General features: G+C 42.1%; 1 protein-coding gene across 4 annotated transcripts in view; it reads right to left on the reverse strand.

Annotated features, from left to right (window-relative positions):
* brsk2a (BR serine/threonine kinase 2a) overlaps positions 1–22,191 on the reverse strand; it is a 485,481-nt gene that overhangs the window by 224,703 nt on the left and 238,587 nt on the right. For all 4 annotated transcript variants that reach the window (XM_055934963.1, XM_055934962.1, XM_055934965.1 and 1 more), the window contains exon 2: positions 11,509–11,603. In XM_055934963.1, the coding sequence (XP_055790938.1) occupies positions 11,509–11,603 (95 nt within the window). The remainder of the gene's footprint in view (positions 1–11,508; positions 11,604–22,191) is intronic.

The following is a 22,191-nucleotide window of genomic DNA, read 5'->3' on the forward strand; positions in this document are numbered from 1 at the left end:
GTACTTTTGTATTTTTCGTATTTTTTGTATATATTTAATTTAAAAAAATTATTAAATTATTAATCTCTTTTAGATTTTTTAATTCGATTATACCTTCCGGTAACCTGCCTCACCCAATGTGATACGGAATCGCTATTATTTTTAACTTTGGAACACATTCAAGAACCTCCAGTAGCTAACCAGCTAATCAGCTACAAGCTATTTAGTCATTTTTAGCCACTGCTAGCGGCTTTTACCTTCTGCACAGACACCAGCCCTGTTCTTAGCCTGGATATTACTCGCTAATCTAACAGCATTGGACTGTTTCTCCACAACAACGCCCGATTCCTGCCGTAATCCCTGAGCCACTACTTCTGATCCTCACAGCTAGCTTGCAGCTAGCTAGCAGCTGGCTAGCTCACAGCTTGCAGCTAGCTAGCTCACAGCTAGCTTGCACCCTCCGTGGCACCCAGTACCGAAGCTATCCCCTAACGCCACTGCCACGAAGCTAGCACCAGTTAGCAAACAAAATTCTACAATACCTCTTTAGCCATCTGGCTTGGATTCTCTGTCGACACGGCGCCCCGCCCCACCACCACATCTGGTCTGCCGACGAATACTCCATCCGCTGTGCCCTCAACCGGCCTCCGTCTGAGCAGACCACCCCCGGGCTACTAACTTTAAACGCCGCGTGCTATCGTGGTGACGGCTTCCCTGTTCCATCCACTGCTCCCCCCTGGACACTATGATCACTTGGCTACATAGCTGATGCCTGCTGGACTGTCCATTAATCACGGTACTCCATTCTGTTTATTTGTGTTTATCTGTCGGCCCCAGCCGCGAACTCAGGCTCTGTGTGTAGTTAATCCGACCCTCTCTCACTAGTCATCGCCATTTTACCTGCTGTTGTTGTGTTAGCTGACTTGCTGCTGTTGTCTCACCTGTTGTTTTAGCTAGCTCTCCCAATCAAGACCTGCGATTACTTTATGCCTTACTATATGTCTCTCTCAAATATCAATATGCCTTGTATACTGTTGTTCAGGCTAGTTATCATTGTTTTGGTTTGCAATGGAGCCCGTAGTTCCACTCCCCGTACCTCTGATACCTCCTTTGTCCCACCTCCCACACATGCGGTGACCTCACCCATTATAACCAGCATGTCCAGAGATACAACCTCTCTTATCATCACCCAGTGCCTGGGCTTACCTCCGCTGTACCCGCACCCCACCATACCCCTGTCTGCACATTATGCCCTGAATATATTCTACCACGCCCATAAATCTGCTCCTTTTATTCCTTGTTCCCAACGCTCTAGGCGACCAGTTTTGATAGCCTTTAGCCGCACCCTCATCCTACTACTCCTCTGTTCTTCGGATGATGTGGAGGTAAACCCAGGCCCTGCATGTCCCCAGGCACCCTCATTTGTTGACTTCTGTGATCGAAAAAGCCTTGCTTTCATGCATGTCAACATCAGAAGCCTCCTCCCTAAGATTGTTTTACTCACTGCTTTAGCACACTCTGCCAAACCTGATGTCCTTGCCGTGTCTGAATCCTGGCTTAGGAAGGCCACCAAAAATTCTGAGATTTCCATACCCAACTATAACACTTTCTGTCAAGATAGAACTGCCAAAGGGGGAGGAGTTGCAATCTACTACAGAGATAGCCTGCAAAGTTCTGTCATACTTTCCAGGTCTATGCCCAAACAGTTCGAACTTCTAATTAAAAAAATGAATCTCTCCAGAAATAAGTCTCTCACTGTTGCCGCCTGCTACCGACCCCCCTCAGCTCCCAGCTGTGCCCTGGACACTATCTGTGAATTGATCGCCCCCCATCTAGCTTCAGAGTTTGTTCTGTTAGGTGACCTAAACTGGGATATGCTTAACACCCCGGCAGTCCTACAATCTAAGCTAGATGCCCTCAATCTCACACAAATCATCAAGGAACCCACCAGGTACAACCCTAAATCCGTAAACATGGGCACCCTAATAGACATTATCCTGATCAACTTGCCCTCCAAATACACCTCTGCTGTCTTCAATCAGGATCTCAGCGATCACTGCCTCATTGCCTGTATCCTCTACGGGTGCGCGGTCAAACGACCACCCCTCATCACTGTAAACGCTCCCTAAAACACTTCTGCGAGCAGGCCTTTCTAATCGACCTGGCCCGGGTATCCTGGAAGGATATTGACCTCATCCCGTCAGTTGAGGATGCCTGGTCATTCTTTAAAAGTAACTCCTCACCATCTTAGACAAGCATGCTCAATTCAAAAAATACAGAACTAAGAACAGATATAGCCCTTGGTTCACTCCAGACCTGACTGCCCTCGACCTGCACAAAAACATCCTGTGGCGAACTGCAATAGCATCGAATAGTCCCCGCGATATGCAACTGTTCAGGGAAGTCAGGAACCAATACACGCAGTCAGTCAGGAAAGCAAAGGCCAGCTTTTCCAAGCAGACATTTGCATCCTGTAGCTCTAACTCCAAAAAGTTTTGGGACACTGTAAAGTCCATGGAGAACAAGAGCACCTCCCAGCTGCCCACTGCACTGAGGATAGGTAACACGGTCACCACCGATAAATCCGTGATAATCGAAGACTTCAACAAGCATTTCTCAACGGCTGGCCATGCCTTCCTCCTGGCTACTCCAACCCTGGACAACAGCTCCGCCCCCTCACGCTGCTACTCGCCCAAACCTCCCCAGCTTCTCCTTTATCCAAATCCAGATAGCAAATGTTCTGAAAGAGCTGCAAAACCTGGACCCATACAAATCAGCTAGGCTTGACAATCTGGACCCTCTATTTCTGAAACTGTCCGCCGCCATTGTCGCACCCCCTATTTCCAGCCTGTTCAACCTCTCCTTCATATCATCTGAGATCCCCAAGGATTGGAAAGCTGCCGCGGTCATCCCCCTCTTCAAAGGGGGAGACACCCTGGACCCAAACTGTTAAAGACCTACATCCATCCTGCCCTGCCTATCTAAGGTCTTCGAAAGCCAAGTCAACAAACAGATCACTGACAATCTCGAATCCCACCGTACCTTCTCTGCTGTGCAATCCGGTTTCCGAGCCGGTCACAGGTGCACCTCAGCCACGCTCAAGGTACTAAACGATATCATAACCGCCATCGATAAAAGACATTACTGTGCAGCCGTCTTCATCGACCTGGCCAAGGCTTTCGACTCTGTCAATCACCATATTCTTATCGGCAGACTCAGTAGCCTCGGTTTTTCTAATGACTGTCTTGCCTGGTTCACCAACAACGTCGCGGACAGAGTTCAGTGTGTCAAATCGGAGGGCATGTTGTCCGGTCCTCTGGCAGTCTCTATGGGGGTACCACAGGGTTCAATTCTCGGGTCGACTCTTTTCTCTGTATATATCAATGATGTTGCTCTTGCTGCGGGCGATTCCCTGATCCACCTCTACGCAGACGACACCATTCTGTATTCTTCTGGCCCTTCCTTGGACACTGTGCTATCTAACCTCCAAACGAGCTTCAATGCCATACAACACTCCTTCCGTGGCCTCCAACTGCTCTTAAACGCTAGTAAAACCAAATGCATGCTTTTCAACCGGTCGCTGCCTGCACCCGCACGCCCGACTAGCATCACCACCCTGGATGGTTCCGACCTAGAATACGTGGACATCTATAAGTACCTAGGTGTCTGGCTAGACTGCAAACTCTCCTTCCAGACTCATATCAAACATCTCCAATCCAAAATCAAATCGAGAGTCGGCTTTCTATTTCGCAACAAAGCCTCCTTCACTCACGCCGCCAAACTTACCCTAGTAAAACTGACTATCCTACCGATCCTCGACTTCGGCGATGTCATCTACAAAATAGCTTCCAATACTCTACTCAGCAAACTGGATGCAGTTTATCACAGTGCCATCCGTTTTGTTACTAAAGCACCTTATACCACCCACTACTGCGACCTGTATGCTCTAGTCGGCTGGCCCTCGCTGCATGTTCGTCGTCAGACCCACTGGCTCCAGGTCATCTACAAGGCTATGCTAGGTAAAGCGCCGCCTTATCCCAGTTCACTGGTCACGATGGCAACACCCACCCATAGTACGCGCTCCAGCAGGTGTATCTCACTGATCATCCCTAAAGCCAAAACCTAATTTCGCCGCCTTTCCTTCCAGTTCTCTGCTGACTGCGACTGGAACGAATTGCAAAAATCTCTGAATTTGGAGAATTTTATCTCCCTCAACAACTTTAAACATCTGCTATCTGAGCAGCTAACCGATCGCTGCAGCTGTACATAGTCCATCGGTATATAGCCCACCCAATTTACCTACCTCATCCCCATACTGTTTTCATTTATTTACTTTTCTGCTCTTTTGCACACCAGTATCTCTATTTGCACATGATCATCTGATGATTTATCACCCCAGTGTTAATCTGCTAAATTGTAATTATTCGCTCCTATGGCCTATTTATTGCCTACCTCCTCATGCCTTTTGCACACATTGTATATAGATTCTCTTTTTTTTCTTTTTTTTCCTACTATGTTATTGACTTGTTTATTGTTTACTCCATGTGTAACTCTTTGTTGTTGTCTGTTCACACTGCTATGCTTTATCTTGGCCAGGTCGCAGTTGCAAATGAGAACTTGTTCTCAACCTGGTTAAATAAAGGTAAAATAAAAAAAATATTTAAAAATGAGGTAGTCACCTGGAATGTATTTCAATTAACAGGTGTGCCTTCTTAAAAGTCAATTTGTGGAATTTCTTTCCTTAATGCGTTTGAGCCAGTGTTGTGACAAGGTAGGGTGGGGGGAGGTGGTATACAGAAGATAGCCCTATTTGGTAAAAGACCAAGTCCATAGTATGGCAAGAACAGCACAAAAAAGCAAAGAGAAATGACAGTCCATCATTACTTTAAGACATGAAGGTCAGTCAATACGGAACATTTCAAGAACTTTGAAAGTTTCTTCAATTGCAGTCGCACAAACCATCAAGCGCTATGATGAAACTGGCTCTCATGAGGACCGCCACAGGAATGGAAGACCCAGAGTTAGTTATTCTGGAGAGGATAAGTTCATTAGAGTTACCAGCCTCAGAAATTGCAGCCCAAATAAATGCTTCATAGAGTTCAAGTAACAGACACATCTCAACATCAACTGTTCAGAGGAGACTGTGTGAATCAGGCCTTCATGGTTGAATTGCTGGAAAGACACCACTACTAAAGGACACCAATAAGAAGAGAACTGCTCGGGCCAAGAAACATGAGCAATGGACATTAGACCAGTGGAAATGTGTCTTTGGTCTGGAGTCCAAATTTGAGATTTTTGGTGTCTTTGTGAGATGCGGTGTGGGTGAATGGATGATCTCAGCATGTGTATTTCCCACCTTGAAGCATGGAGGAGGAGGTGTTATGGTGTGGGGGTGCTTTACTGGTGACACTGTCTGCGATTCTTTTTAGAAATCAAGGCACACTTAACCAGCATGGCTACCACAGCATTCTGCAGTGATACGCCATCCCATCTGATTTGGGCTTAGTGGGACTATCATTTGTTTTTCAACAGCACAATGAACCAAAACACCTCCAGGCTGTGTAAGGGCTATTTTACCAAGAAGGAGAGTGATGGAGTGCTGCATCAGATCACCTGGCCTCCGACAGTCCCCCGACCTCAACCAAATTGAGATGGTTAGGGATGAGTTGAACTGCAGAGTGAAGGAAAAGCAGCCAACAAGTGCTCGGCATATGTGGGAACTCCTTCAAGACTGTTGGAAAAGCATTCTAGGTGAAGCTGGTTGGGAGAATGCCAAGAGTCTGCAAAGCTCCCATAAAGGCAAATGGTGGCTATTTTAATAATCTCAAACATTTAAAATATTTTGATTTGTTTAACACTTTTTTTGTTACAATGTAGAAAATAGTAAAAATAAAGAAAACCAATTGAATGAGGTGTTCTAGGTGTTCTATATTTTTTATATAAATATATATATTTTTGGATACATATTTAACCCCTTTTTTGGGGTAGGCACAAAACCACCTTCATACTTCCATTAATTTTTTTCAAACGGCATTGGTTCAATTCAGACAAGTTCCGTGACACTTGTGGGGGATGTATAGCAAAATGGACCATCGTGTTCGTGAGAATCTCCCCTTTCCACAGTGGGGTCCCATTCGTTTGTAGCCCAAGCGTTTCGAACGCTACCAAACAGAAGTTGGCACAACGCAGGTACCGACGTCTCCCTTTCCATAGAGTGGTCATAAAAGTTTGTAGGTCAAAACATTCGGACGCTACAGACGTTTACGTGAGAAGACAGATTTCGGGATGTATCATGGTCTGACAAACATCGCTCTAGCTCTGCCACCTTTCACCACAGATGTGGAAGTGCAACACTGGCGGATGCGGTGGATTGAGAGAAATCCAATGCAAAAACCCAGATATCTCTATTGACGATTGTGATGGGAATTTCTTTTCTTCATGTAAATTAGATTGACTCACTCGTACGCCTATCGACTCTAGGGGGCTAACAATTGGAATCATTTTTGTTACTTGATTGCTTTAATTTGATTGCAGTATTTAGCTAGTCAATTACTAGTGCATGTCTTTGCAACTTCAATGTTTGAATTAGTCAGAACAGATGACATACGTATCTACCATAAAGGGTAGTCAAGTGATCGGAGTCCAAACTCAGAGGGAGATCACTGGAGATCGAGCCTTCTCATTCTCACAATAAAGGCCTGCTGTTCAAACACATAAAAACACACACAAATACCCAGAAACACACACTACATTGTTCATAGCTCAGAAGTGATGAGAAGCAAAAGAGCAAAGGGACAGGGGGGAAAGAGAAAGAGACGAGAGAGAGATAGGAACAACCTTTCTTTTCCCATCAGAGGACTTTAGAGAGAGGGGGGGGGGGGAGCGAGAGATTGTTTTCAGTGTACTGGTTCAGGGCAAAAGATCTGTCTCGGTTCAATGTTTAAAACACACTATTGTGAATGTCTGCATGTTTACGGATTACTCTTCTCCTCTACTGTCTACATGTTGTGTCTTCTGAGAATGAGAGGATAGGAGAGGAGAGGCATTAAGTAGAGAAGAGAAGATAATGTACAATTGCACATAATACACACACAGATATGGTGTCACTACCAAAGTGTCTGTGTAATCTATTTTCCTTAGGATTCTCCCTGCAACCCTCCCTTCTTCACCCCTCTGGCCTCAGCTCAGCATCAGAGACAGAGACAGGCTGGACGAGTTTCACAAATGTTAACTGCCGTCTTCGGACAAAATAAAGCGAGCACACACTTGGCGCGCGCGCACACACACACACACACACACACACACACACACACACACACACACTAAGCAGACCCATGCCAGTCTTAAACTCACTTCCCATCCCTATCTCACATTGACCTTATCTGCTTAGTCACAGAGTAAAACCCACTTACACGCTCCAGAGCACTGACACACACAGTCTGTCAGTCAAACAAACTATCCATTCTCCAATTCATGTGGTGAGTCAATACTTTAATTACTCCGTCTTTCAACATGACTAAGAGACTCTCCCATTCTCACTTACACCAAGTCATACACAGAAGCAATTACAATAGGCTGTTCATTCTCCTCTCCATCTATATACAGTACAGAGATGCAGTAGGAAGGTTCCCTTCCTGACTCTAGTCCACATGTTATCCCCGTGCCAGAGACCAGGATTCACTTCCCGGTCTAGGTTGACAATTTCTCATCTGTCTTTCTTCCCTCATCTGTCTCTCCTCTCCTATCCTGTCTGAATAACCCAAAAATACTTTTTTTTAAATTTTATATTAAAAACAGGGAAACACGAGTGAAACTATTCATGGGGTAAAACAGTGATTGTCATTTTAGTTTCAGCAATGCACTCGTTCCACAGAAAAGTATTGTTGTGATGTGTCGTGAATACCCTACAGAAATGGTTCCCCGTGTAAGGAGAATCCTTTACAGCACTTAGAGTGAAATGTCTACCTTTTCAATAATTTACAGCCTTGACAGTGAAATGTCTTCCTTTCTTCCCCTTTGTCCTTCATTTTTCCCTTAAGTCTTAATTTCCTTATGTCAGCAAAACCTCCAGAAGCCTAAGACCAATCATAAAGTCATATGAAGTCATAGGCAGGACCCTGGGGATGGGTGGAAGGTGTGTGACGGGGGCTAGAGGAGCTGGAGGTTGTAACACACACCTGGTCAGGAGTGTCACATTCTGTTCTAATCGCACCGCAGGGACAGGAGTACATTAGAATATTAAAAGGTGACATTTGGAGCTGGCGAGAGGGACTGGCAGACTCAAAGTTCAGTAGGAGCTGATGTGACAGAGACAGACAGAGAGAGAGATGGTCAAAAATCAGCTCAATGTAAGAATCCATAGAATCTAACCACTTCTGGGAAAATTGGAACACACTAAACAAACAACAACACAAAGAGTTATCTATCCAAAACTCTAGGCTCTATAACAAAGAACAATCAGCAAAAACATATATATGGTCAATTACAAATCTTATAATCAAATATTAAAGACTACCAGGGACTACAATTACATTGAATGAACTAAAGGACAAAAAGGCCTGTGGTGTTTATGGTATCCTAAATCAAATTACAAAAAATACAGACCACAAATTCCAATTGGCTATACTTAAACTCTTTAATATAATTCCTCAGTGAAAACAATGTACTGAGGAATTTGCTTTTTACCAGATTACCGTACAACAGACCACGTATTCACCCTGCCCCCCCTAATTGACAAATAAACATAGCAAAACAAAGAAAAGTCTTCTCATGCTTTTGACACAAATTTTGCATGAGGGTCCGCTATAGAAATGGATGGAGAGCAGTGTTGGGAGAAAAACATACGATATTATAAAATCCATGTACACAAACAAAAAGACGCACACATTTATTTCCACAGGGTCTTGGGGTGAGACAGGGATGCAACGTGAGCCCCACCCTTTTCAACATATCAAGTGTCTACTGTTTGTCAAATGTCAAATGTCTACTGTTTGCTGCTGGGGCTTCTGTTCCCAACCAAGGAGGGCCTACAGTAGCACCTATATCTTCTGCACAGCTTCTGCCAGACCTGAGACCTGACAAAAAATCTCAGTAAGACAAAAATAATGGTGTTCCAAAAAAGGTCCTATTGCCAGGACCACAAATAAAAATTCCATCTAGACACCATTGCCCTAGAGCCCACAAAAAAAACTATACCTACCTCGGCCTAATCATCAGCACCACAGTGAACTCCCACAAAGCTGTGAGCGATCTGAGACAAGGCAAGAAGGGCCTTCTACACCATCAAAAGAAACATAACATTTGACATCCCAATTAGGATCTGGCAAAAAAATGCTTGAATCAGTTATAGAACCCATTGCCCTGTATTGTTGTGAGGTCTGTGGTCTGCTCGCCAACCAATAATTAACAAAATGGGACAAACACCAAATTGAGAATGCATGCAGAATTCTACAAAAGCATCCTCTGTGTACAACGTAAAACACCAAATAATGCACGCAGAGCAGAACTTGTCTGTTACCCAAGAATTATCATAATCCAGAAAATAGCTTTTAAATTTGACAACCACTTCCAAGGAAGCAATTCCCAAACCTTTCATAACAAAGCCATCACCTACAGAGAGATTAACCTAGAGAAGAGTCCCCGAAGCAAACTGCTCATGGGGCTCTGTTTACAAACACAAACAGACCCCACAGAGCCCCAGGACAGCAACAGCAACACAATTAGACTCAACCAAATCATGAGAAAACAAAAAGATAGATACTTGACATATTCGAAAGAGTTTACCAAACAACAGAGCAAACTGGAATGCTATTTAGCCCTTGACAGAGAGTACACAGTGGCAGAACACAGTGAGCATGGCCTTGCTATTGAGAGAGGCCACCGTAGGCAGACCTGGCTCTCAAGAGAAAACAGGCTATGTGCACTGCCCACAAAATGAGGTGGAAACTGAGCTGCGTATCCTAACTTCCTGCCAAATGTATGACCATATTAGAAACACATACGGTATTTCTCTCATATTACACAGACCCACAAAGAATTCCAAAACAAATAACATTTTGATAAACTCCCATATCTATTGGGTGAAATGTCACAGTGTGCCATCACAGCAGCAAGATTTGTTACAATCACTATTGTAAATACAACCCATATTTATGTATATTTATTTTCCATTTTGTACTTTAACTATTTGCACATCATTATAACACTGTACATAGCCATACTATGACACTTGACATGTGTCTATTGCATTGAAACCTCTGAGAATAATGTTAACTGTTCATTTTGCATTGTTTATTTCACTTTTGTTTATTATCTATTTCACTTGCTTTGACAATGTAAACATGCGATTATCATGCCAATAAAGCCCCTGGAATTGAATTGAGAAGAGAAAGAGTATGTGTGTGTGTGTGTGTGTGTGAGAGAGAGAGGAGAGAGAGTGAGAGAGAGCGACTGTATGTGCGTGTACAAGTGTGTGTGTGTGTGTGTGTGTGTGTGCGTGTGCGTGTGCGTGCGTGCGTGCGTGTCGTCTGCTTGACCATGACCATATTATGTCAGCCATGTCTACTCTACTGCTATATAGCCAATGTTATTGTGACCAGCCCTGGTAGTATCTTCAGGGGCCTTTATATCTTCCCTATAAAACAAAATCGAAGGGAAACGGTTGAAAGAGAGAGAGAGACAGAGAGAGAGAGAGAGAGAGAGAGAGAGATGAAGAAATATTAAGCAGAAAAATCAAAGATTCTGGTTTCTATCTCTCTGGTTTTCTAATACAACCGTTTCAGACGTAGAGCCAAAATGGAGGCATTTCCATTTGCAAATCGACTGGGTTAAATTTACAAATCAAACCCTCACGTGCCCCTCTCAACACCTAATTTCTAAACAATTACAGCCACTCCTCTCTCTCTATGTGTCCCAGGAAAGACAATTATAGTTTATCAGGTCAGGCCGTGACCCTTTCCATTCCGCCTCTCCCTGCCCTTTCCATCCCCCTCTTCCTGAAACTAGCAGAGGGGCCAATTATAGGGAAAGCCTCCAGAAAGATTCTAATTGTGAGCAGGCAGTAAATCATCTTATTTTTCCAATGACTGTTTGTTATGCTCCATACCTGTGTACAGGCTATAGAGGAAGCTAGGAAACTTGAAAGGTATTGGGGGACATTAGGAGAGGTCCAAAGAGAATGATAGGGCAAGACTCGGGTTGGAGAATTCCAGATTTCCTGCTTATTCCATTCTCAACCCGGGATTTCAGAGAAAACAGGGAATTTATTGGAAGTTCCCACAATTTTGCAACCCTAGTCAAGAGAGAGAAACCGATTGGGACCAAATACTGTATAGGCCTGAGTTCAAGAGTATCAACACACAGATATGTAGATTTGGATCATGTTCATTTGGGCACACCGCATCAAAGCCTTTTGCAGAAGAAAATGAAAAAAAGCATTTCTTATTGGACAAGTTCAGATAGTACCTCCCCAAATCCCTACATGTTGTGCCTTCTGAACGGGGAAGATTATATTCAGGGGTGTAGTCTTACCTTCATTAGTACCGACTCGCTGAGTTTCTCTCGGTTGACAATCTTAATTGCAACTTTCTGGCATGTGACACAGTGGATCCCCAGCTTGACCAGGCCTGGAAAAGAAAGACACAGGTTATAGGAGACACACACATTCAGCATTCTGTACAGGCTTCTGTGTGTGTGTGTGCGTGCGTGCGTGCGTGTGAGCGAGAGAGAGAGAGTGACTGACATCTTGCCATGTTAATAAAGGAAGAAAATACCCCTTTCAGATTCATTACTATTCTATTCTATAATATTCATCTTCTCTAAACAGCAAAACAAAAAAATAATGTACAGAAATAACACACTGTGTTTCATTTACAGCAATGGAGAAAAACTACAAAAAGGTAATTGTCCTCCATAGAAGATGCTGTGCTAACTTCAGCTGTCCAAAAGTATCTGTCATTGTAGTCACTAAACAAAGTTTCCATCTAAGTTAGTAAGCTTGACTCTGTCAGATAACAATAATGTTCTTCCTGAAGCAAGCACACTAACTATGGCTTCTTTGTCAAGCACCCAGAGGCACTCAAGCGTTCAACAACAGCTATTCTGGCAAGGCAACGGGGACTTCCTCACAAAGACAACATCGTATTCCATTCGAGATACGCATCAGCGTGAGAAAAGAAAACGTTTCATTTCAAATTCCCTCGCTCACCGCCAGACACAGAGACATTTCCCCTGGCAGAATACAAGCAGAGAATACAGCATCTTCAAACAAATGCCATCAGGTAAATAAGCAAACACACACACGACACACATACACACACTCAGGTAGATGAGCAGACAACACAATAAATGTAAGAATTGCTGAATGAGTTTACAGTTTACTAACCGTAAACTGTGAACTACACCGAGAAGGAAATCCTTGTTCTATCACATACACACGGCAGAACACACAGACACACAGAAGAAAAACACTCACACACAAGCAGATACACACACACACACACTCAAGCAGATACACACATAATCATCGTCAATGTGGGAAATACACAAAGTGTGTTCTGTCTGTGGATAGCATGCTGGCCGAGCCAATCCATTTCCCACTGTTCACTAGAGTCTCAGACTCAGAGCAGAACACATGTTTACGACTCAAACAGATACAGATAGGTGGCACACACATGCACACTGCATAGGTGGCACACACATGCACACACGACTGCACGCAGGCACACACACACACATGTATATCACACATATCACCTTTTCACTGTTGATTTCCCTTGGTTTTATCCAAGATGACTTTGGGCAGTGGATAGTTGCCTCTTTGGGCCTCTGATGATAGTCATTGACAGTGATTTCCCATCCCAGAATGTCCACCATACCATAATAATGACAACAATTCAGCAAAATTGAAAGTGTGAAATCTCAAGGTGCTTGAGACATACTATATTGCATCTTTTTTTTCAAAATACAAGGTCAAATGGAATAACCTCATATTGGGAGCAATTACATTTTCATGTATCTCCATAGTTACTTTTTCGGGTAACACTTTGATAGTCCAAATAAAGTGTGACTCCAATTTTTCACTGAGACATGGGTAATTCCACATTAACAGAATGATGCCGAGACTCCGATTTTTTCACTTTAATTGTATACCAAACCAGAACCATTGATTGCAAAGTTAAACACACCATACAACTCTATGCACGATGATTACCTTTAAAGGGGCAGTGCAGTCAAAATGTGATTATCCTGTTTTTTAAATGTATTATATTTCCAGACTATGATGTTGAAATAACGCTCAGACATTGTGAAAATTATGATAAATGCCCTTTTCGTTTGAGCTTTTGGAGAAAAAAATGCCTGGAATTTCAGCCTGCTCAGGTGGGATGGAGTTTTTAACACACATCATGACATCTAAATCTGATCTCATTATTCTGACCAGTCACCTTTTATTTGCATATGTATCCTCCTACTTTGAGAGGTAGGCTCTAAAGTCTTGATGATCCTATTCGCCAATCAGGGCTGTGTATGTAAATGATCAAAAAATTGTATCAACACGCCCACATGATTAGACTGAGCATTTTAATGGCAAAAGGAGGGTCAGGGAAATAAATTATAAAACATATATTTATTTATTTTACGAAATAAACACACACAGTGATTTACTCGACATACAGAATTGTTAAACTTTACAAAAACACACTTATTCGAAGAATGGTGCAGATGTAACGTTTGGTAACAGAATGACGGTCAAATCTCCCTCAGTTTTTAATGTGGCCATGTTTTCAAACAACTCTGTTAAATATGTACTCTGAATTAAAATGATAAGATGTCTGCAGAAACAATATATTTGTGTTATTGAACTACAGTAAGTGAAGTGGATTAACACCCGGTAACAGAATGGTTCGAAAAGAATGTCGGTATGGTCTCTGATCTGTACTATGCAGAAATGACATTCTCTTCAAGGTGATGTATCCTGAATAGGTATACAAAGGTAGAAACATTGACTTTTGCATGTTTCAGTATTAATCTACACACTGGCTATTATTCGAATGGGCTCTGCCTCAAACAAGACCAAATGTGGCTGGTCTGAACCAAATCTGTTCCAACCATAGATGTCTAAGTTCGGACATCAAAGTATTTGTATTTGTTATTGTTATTCACTATTCACTATTCACTATCTATTTAAAAAATATATATATCTGTAACTCTGCAATGGAAAAGTAAGAATTTCACTGTTAGTCTACACCTCTTGTTTACAAAGCATGTGACAAATAAAATTAGATTTGAATACAGCACAGTAGAGTACAGCACACTAGAGTAGAGTAGAGTACAGTTCAGTACAGCACAGTAGAGTATAGTTATGTAGAGTAGAATAGAGTTCAGTAAAGTACAATACAGTAAATTATACTGTACTCTACTCTAGTGTAGTCTAATGTACTGTACTGTTCTGTATTAAACTCTACTTTACTGTACAGTACTGTATTATACTGACCTATAATATATTTTTTCTTTACCGTACTGTACTGTAATGTGCTCTACTGCACTGTACTGTGCTGTACAAACTTATGAAATAGATGTCTATGATTGGTTCAGATTTCGAAAGACCAAATTTCAGCTACTTTTCAAGGTCCATGGATGTCCAATGTTGGTCAGTCACTATAAGTCACATGCAAGTCTCAAGTCACAAGGTCCAAGTCTCAAGTCGAGTCACAATGGGTTGAGTCTCGAGTCAAGTCCAATTCATGCATTCTAAGAGCAAGTCAAATCGAGTGGAGTTTTTTCAAGTAAGGTAAAAAAAAATCTATACATGCAATGACTTGTTCATCTACAAATCTTTGTCTATTTATTGAAGCTACCTGACAGTCCTTTTTATTATTTTGTCTACAACACATTTTGATTATGTAATAATACATTTTACCAACAAATTCCAAATCCAAACTTCATAAGTAAATTATACATTTCAAGAAATGTTGACTTACCAAAAGACCAGTGGGACTATGCTAGTAACTGTTGCTTGCCACATTATTGGTGAGCGTGCAAAGTGAACAGATAGTGTTCCTGATCACCCCAACGTTTTTGGAGCTGCATATTTATTTATGGCAATCCTCTCTTCCTACATTTTGACATTTGCACTTCACCTGATCCTATAGCTGTCCAGCCCTTATGGGGCGGCAGGTGGCCTAGTGGTTAGAGCACTGGGCCAGTAACCAAATAGGTTGCAGGATCTGACAAGGTAAAACATCTGTCATTCTGCCCCTGAGCAAGGCAGCTAACCCACTGTTACCTGGGCCCGTGGATGTGGATGTCAATGAAGGCAGCCCTCCTCACCTCTCTGATTCAGAGGGGTTGGGATAAACGTTGAAGGTATTCAGTTGTACAACTGAACCGATTTCCCAAAATTGGCAATTTATTTCTTAGCTTTGGACCGGCAAACACCAAAAAGGAGTGGTTCAAAGCTTGAGACCCCAGCGCATGCACATGCAAACACGCACGGGGCGAACACGCGCATCAAATGCTGCACAGACGTAGCCTGTGATTACAGCCATGACCGGAAGACAAAGTTTTTGAATGCAAGACACAAAAATAAACTGCGTTTTACACCTGCATTTTGATCTGAAAGTCATTCATGTTAGCAGTCAATATCAACCAGGAATATAATGTCACATTGTAATTTCTCTGGAATCCAGAGCAAGCAGGATCATACGGCCTACCTGTATGCAGCGGGGGTTGCAGGATCGGATGGAAAGCATAATCTATCTGTAGCCTTTTACTTCCTCACAAATATCATAATTCTTTTGTCAGAATATGTTACCTCTTGATCTTCATCGCAAAAATATTGAAGGTATTGTGATGTCACAGCTATCTTTACACATACAGTATAGCCGGTACCACAACTGAGGTGCATCATTAAAACCCACCCAAATAAGACCTATCTGAAATAGGAAAATGATCAATGAAATCACCAGGTAGCCTATTGGTTCTGGCAAAGATGCATTCGTAGCAGACTGCTAAACTGTATTTGATAGGAGTTTTATAGGAGCCAAGAGTGTACAAAGCTGTCATCAAGGCAAAGAGTGGCTACTTTGAAGAATCTCAAATATAACATATCTTTGGATTTGTTTAACACTTTTTTGCTTACTACATGATTCCACATGTGTCATTTCATCGTTTTGATGTCTTCGCTATTGGAATGAGTAGGTGGGTCCAAACTTTTGACCGGTACCGTATATATGCATTAACTTAAAAAAAAGAAGTAGACTCTTAGCTTAAATTTTTATACCAAATTGGACATGCTTCTATGAACTTCAGATGTTACTGCTTGTGAAGCTTTTCACATGGAAATGCCCACATATCATCAGCATCCTGCGGGTGTGCTTGCAGTTATGTGTCCGTGCAGTTATGTGTGTGTGTGTGTGCATAGATAATAATGAATATTTTATCTCTACATAATTGCCAGAGACAGACACATGTACGGTGGAATGACAGCGAACGATGAGCAGAAAGAAACACAGAAACCCGACGCTAAAATTATGAAGGGATATGATAGAAAGGCTTGTGGATTGAACAGCGTTATCTGTGTCGATAATGGCACCCTAGTCCCTATATAGTGCACTACTTTTGACAAGATCCCTATGGGCCCTGGTCAAAAGTAGTGTACTAAATAGAGAAAAGGGTGCCATTTGGCATGTATCCATTATAAAGCGTGGGGAGTTTCCTCTCTTCTGTTCCTAGTTAGTTTGATTTCTTTTATGAAGCAGCGGAAAAAGACAGTCATTGGGCTTTGAGGAGGTGGTGAGATAGGGGAGAGAGAGACGGCTAACTGTTTGTTCTAATTGGAGGGAGCGAGGGAGAGAGGGAAAGAGGGAGAGAAAGAGAGGGAGGAGTTTGTGAGATTACGGGAGAGAGACTGCTAAGTGTTTTGTTGTTCTGTTCTGACTCCCTGGCAAGGACAAGGAAAAGGGGAAGGGAGTAGGTGGACAGTAAGAGAGAGAGAAAGAGGGATCAAGAAAGGAAGGAAAGAGAGTAAGGGATAGAGAGAGAGAGAGAGAGAGACAGAACGAGAGACAGAAAGAGAGAGAGATGGAAGAAAGGGAAAGAGCGATAGAAGAGATAACGAGATGGAGACAAGATAAATGGCCGGGCCATAGAAAATTAAGCAATAATGAAGAGCAGAGTGTGGGAGTTAGGATGACTCCAGGGCCTGTGGATTGCAGGGGCTCAGAGAAGAAACACATGGAGGAGATGAAGCAGAAAGAGAAAGAGTGGAGAGAGAGAGAGAGAGAGATAGAGAGAGGAAGGGGGAGAGCGAGCGAGGGAGGAGGCAAAGGAAGAGAGAACTACAACAAGTTAATGGGTGCCAGGGAGACAGGCATAATAATGATTAATACATTAACTAGAGTCGATATCCAAGGCCACCCGGGAAATCGAATTAGCATTTTTTTTTTAAAGCTAAAGATATCTGTTTAAGTTAAAGATATCTGATTTTTTGTATGGGCTGCATCTCAATCCACAACGTCCGCCGTTGTCGCCCTTTGGCATCTGTGGTGGAAGGTGGCAGAGCAAAAGCGATGTTTGTCAGACCAGGAGACCATCCTGAAAATCTAGTATTTTCACAAAAATGTCTGTAGCGTCCGAAATGTCAGATGTTTTGCTCTAGGACGCCCACAAGCCTCGTCTGAACGCAGCCCGGTACCAGTTTAGAAAATTAGTTTAAGTATATATGAAACTCCTTTAGTGCCCGAAAAAACTGTGGCTATGTATGAACAAGGCTGGCAGGTAGCCTAGCGGTTAAGAGTGTTGGGCCAGTAACCTAAGGTCGCTGGTTCGAAACCCCGAGCCGACCAGGTGAGAAATCTGTTGATGTGCCCTCGAGAGAGGCACTTAATCCTAATTGCTCCTATAAGTGGCTTGGGATAAGAGTGTCTGCTAAATAACTAAAATACAACAGTGGTAATGAATCATAGTTGACAATGTACAGGTAACTGCCAAAATAATGGAAACACTTGAGTAAATGAGGGTTCTGGTGGCTATGGTGTGGGGTGGATTTTCCTGCCAAGGTTTAGGTCTACTCAACCCCTTAGAGGGCAAGATAAATGCCAATAAATACACAGCCATTCTGAGTGATCACCTTCAACCTATGGTGAAGCATTTCTATCCTGATGGGATGACAATGCCCCCATCCACAGGGCACAAGTGGTCACTGAATGGTTTGATGAGTATGAAAAACAATGTCAAACACATGCCATGGCCGTCTCACACTTACGGAGATACTGGAGCGGTGCCTGAGACAGCGGTTGCCTCCACCATCAACAAAACACCAAATTATGGAATTTCTCGTGGAAGAACGGGGTGTCGCATCCTTCCGAAGAAGTCCCAGACGCTTTCGGGAATATATGTCAAGGTGCATTGAAGCTGTTGTAGAGGCTCATGGTGGCCAGCACCCTATTAAGTCACGTGATATATTTCCATTCTTTTGGCAGTCACCTGTAGTGTTAGTGATAATGCAATAATAGTGGTAATGCATCGGCACTGATAATATAGGCTATCAACAGCGACAACGCATCAACAGTAATAAAGCATTAACAGTGGTAATGCATTTTCACATGCACATAAAATACCTTTCAAAGATGTGAATGACCAGGTAAGAATACAGCAACTCAACTATTAGTCCACTGAACTTAAGCATAGGCACTAGTAAGTAACCGTGCATCGTTAGGTCTCAAGCAAGAGGGATTCCACCCCAGGAAGGCCTGAAAAGCTAGCTGACTCTTGTCTGCACTAGCTCTGGTCCAGGGATAGCTAGCTAGTTATGACATTTCAACCCCCTTACAGTCTGTGGCTGTAACGCACTGTCCTCTCTGGCACCATTCAACATCCTGTCTCAGCTTGTATGTCTCACAGCGTCTGTGCCCTGAGAAGGTATCTGCTGGAGTCAGACACGACTGGTATTTTTGGTTACTTGCCATTGCTTTATGCATTTATTTTAGCCGGTGGTCTTTTGGAATGTAAAATGGGTGACACATAAAACATGTATGAATGTATTCAGCCTATGCAATAGGAAAATGTATCACTTTTGAATAAAAACACCTAATAAAATACCTTTATTGTCGTCGAACGAATGTATTATATGAGTCTGATTTCATGCATGCAGAGGAAAGGGGTGTGGAGCAGAGAGAGGCTAGCCATTTCATGTCATTGCTTTGCACTGCATTTATTCACTGCAGTTATATTATGTCATCCAGTAAGGAAAGACCAGATCTGGCAGCAGTGTGTCCCGTGTTTAGTCAATCTGCATGCACCACAACACAACCAGAACGCAGTAGCAGAGACCCCATTTGGATGTACTTTTAGAGTATCTTTCAGAACACGGAGGGTGTTCTTTCTTTAATGCAAGTCTCTCCAACATAATCCAGGTAGAGTCAGGCATTCCCCGGGCAGCTGACTAGGTCCCTTACTTTTTTCAATCTTTATTAATGACCTGCCACTGGCACTGAGTAAGGCCTGTGTGTCTAGGTATGCTGATGACTCAACACGATACACGTCAGCTACCACAGCAAGTGAAATCACTTCAACGCGTAACAAAGTGCTGCAGTCAGTTTCAGAATGGGTGGCAAGAAATAATTAAGTCCCAAATATTTCAAAAACTAGAGCATTTTTATTTAGGACAAATCATTCACTAAACCCTAAACCAAATCTTGTAATGAATAATGTGGAATTTGAGCAATTAGAGGAGACGACCCTGCATTGTAAACTGTCATGGTCAAAACAAATTGATGCATTGGTAGCTAAGATGGGGAGAGGTCTGTCAATAATAAAGCGCTGCTCCACTTTCTTGAAATCGCTATCAACAAAACAACACTACAGAACTACAGAACCTAGTTTTATCACACCTGGACAACTGTCTAGTCATATAGTCAAGTGCCACAAAGAGGGACATTGGCAAACTACAAATGGCCCAAAACAGAGCAGCATGGCTGGCCTTTAAATGTACACAAAGAGCCAACTAATATAATATGCATATCAATCTCTCCTGGCTCAAAGTAGAGGAGAGATTGACTGCATCACTGCTTGTATTTGTGAGAGGTATTGACATGTTGAAATTACCGAGCTGTCTGTTTAAAACTTCTCTAGGATAGGGGGCAGCATTTTCACATTTGGATGAAAAGCATACCCAAATTCAACTGCCAGCTACTCATCCCCAGAAGATAAGATATGCATATTATTAGTAGATTTGGATAGAAAACATACTGAAGTTTCTAAAACTGTTTGAATCATGTCTGTGAGTATAACATAACTTATTTAGCAGGCGAAACCCCGAGGACAAATCATTCAGATTTTTTGTTGTTGTTGAGGTCACTCTCTTTTCAATGGGTTTTCATTGGGAATCCTGACCTTCTTGCAGTTCCTACCGCTTCCACTGGATGTCAACAGTCTTTAGAAATTGGTTGAGGTTTTTTCCTTTGTGTAATGAAGAAGTACGGCCATCTTGAACGAGGGTCACTTGAAGTGTACTGTTTGATAGAGGTGCGTGACCAGAAAGCTAGCTACAGTTTGTTTTAATCCTTTATTGAACACAGATCATCCCGTCTTCAATTTTATCGATTATTTACGTTAAAAAATACCGAAAGCTGTATTACAAAAGTAGTTTGAAATGTTTTGGCAAAGTTTAAAGGTAACTTTTGAGATATTTTGTAGTCACGTTGCACAAGTTGGAACCGGTGTTTTTCTGGATCAAACGCGCCAAATAAATGGACATTTTGGACATATATCGACGGAAATAATCGAACAAAAGGACCATCTGTGATGTTTATGGGACATATTGGAGTGCAAACAACAGAAGCTCGTCAAAGGTAAGGCATGAATTATATTTTTATTTCTGTGTTTTGTGTCGCACCTGCAGGGTTGAAATATGCTTCTCTCTCTTTGTTTACTCGGTTGCTATCCTCAGATAATAGCATCGTTTGCTTTCGCCAAAAAGCCTATTTGAATTCTGACATGTTGGCTGGATTCACAATAAGTGTAGCTTTAATTTGGAATCTTTCATGTGTGATTTAATGAAAGTTTGATTTTTATAGTAATTTATTTGAATTTGGCGCTCTGCATTTTCTCTGGTTTGAGGCGAAGTGAGACAGTAGCGTCCCGCCTAAACTCAGATTTTTTTTATATAAATATGAACTTTACCGAACAAAACATACATGTATTGTGTAACATGAAGTCCTATGAGTGTCATCTGATGAAGATCATCAAAGGTTAGTGATTAACCTGTTTTGGCTGCAGCCCGACGTCGGTACACTTATGACAACATCCAGCTCAAGTGCAGGGCGCGAAATTCAAAAGATATTTTTTTTAAATATTTAACTTTCACACATTAACAAGTCCAATACAGCATATGAAAGGTACACATCTTGTGAATCCAGCCAACATGTCCGATTTTTAAAATATTTTACAGGGAAGACACAATATGTAAATCTATTAGCTAATCACGTTAGCAAAAGACACCACTTTTCTTACTCCATCAGTTTTTTACTCCATCAGTAGCTATCACAAATTCGACCAAATAAAGATATAAATAGCCACTAACCAAGAAACAACTTCATCAGATGACAGTCTGATAACATATTTATTGTATAGCATATGTTTTGTTAGAAAAATGTGCATATTTCAGGTATAAATCATAGTTTACATTGCAGCTACAGTCAGAAATTGCACCGAAAGCAGACAGAAAAATTACAGACACCAACGCCAAATACATAATACTCATCATAAAACATTTCTGAAAAATACATAGTGTACAGCAATTGAAAGACAGGCATCTTGTGATTCCAGACAATATTTCCGATTTATCAAGTGTTTTACAGCGAAAACACAATATAGCGTTATATTAGCGTAGCCACAATAGCCAGAAACACTTGGGCGCCGACGACCAGTTCACATGCACGACAGATATTAGAAATAGCATCATAAAATGTTTCTTACTTTTGGTGATCTTCCGTCAGAATGTTGGACAAGGTGTCCTTTGTCCAGAACAGTCGTTGTTTGGATCTGGAACGGCAAATTTCCCTCTTGATTTAGCATGGGCACTTGCCAAGTGGCACGGATCTCTCCAACGTCAACAAAGTCAGAGAACGGAACACGGCAAAACTCCCGAAAAAAATTCAATAATCTGATTAAACTATATTGAAAAAACATACTTTACGATGATATGGTCACATG

Source organism: Salvelinus fontinalis, chromosome 9 (genome assembly GCF_029448725.1).
Source record: "Salvelinus fontinalis isolate EN_2023a chromosome 9, ASM2944872v1, whole genome shotgun sequence".
In the NCBI taxonomy this organism is placed as follows: Eukaryota; Metazoa; Chordata; class Actinopteri; order Salmoniformes; family Salmonidae; genus Salvelinus; species Salvelinus fontinalis.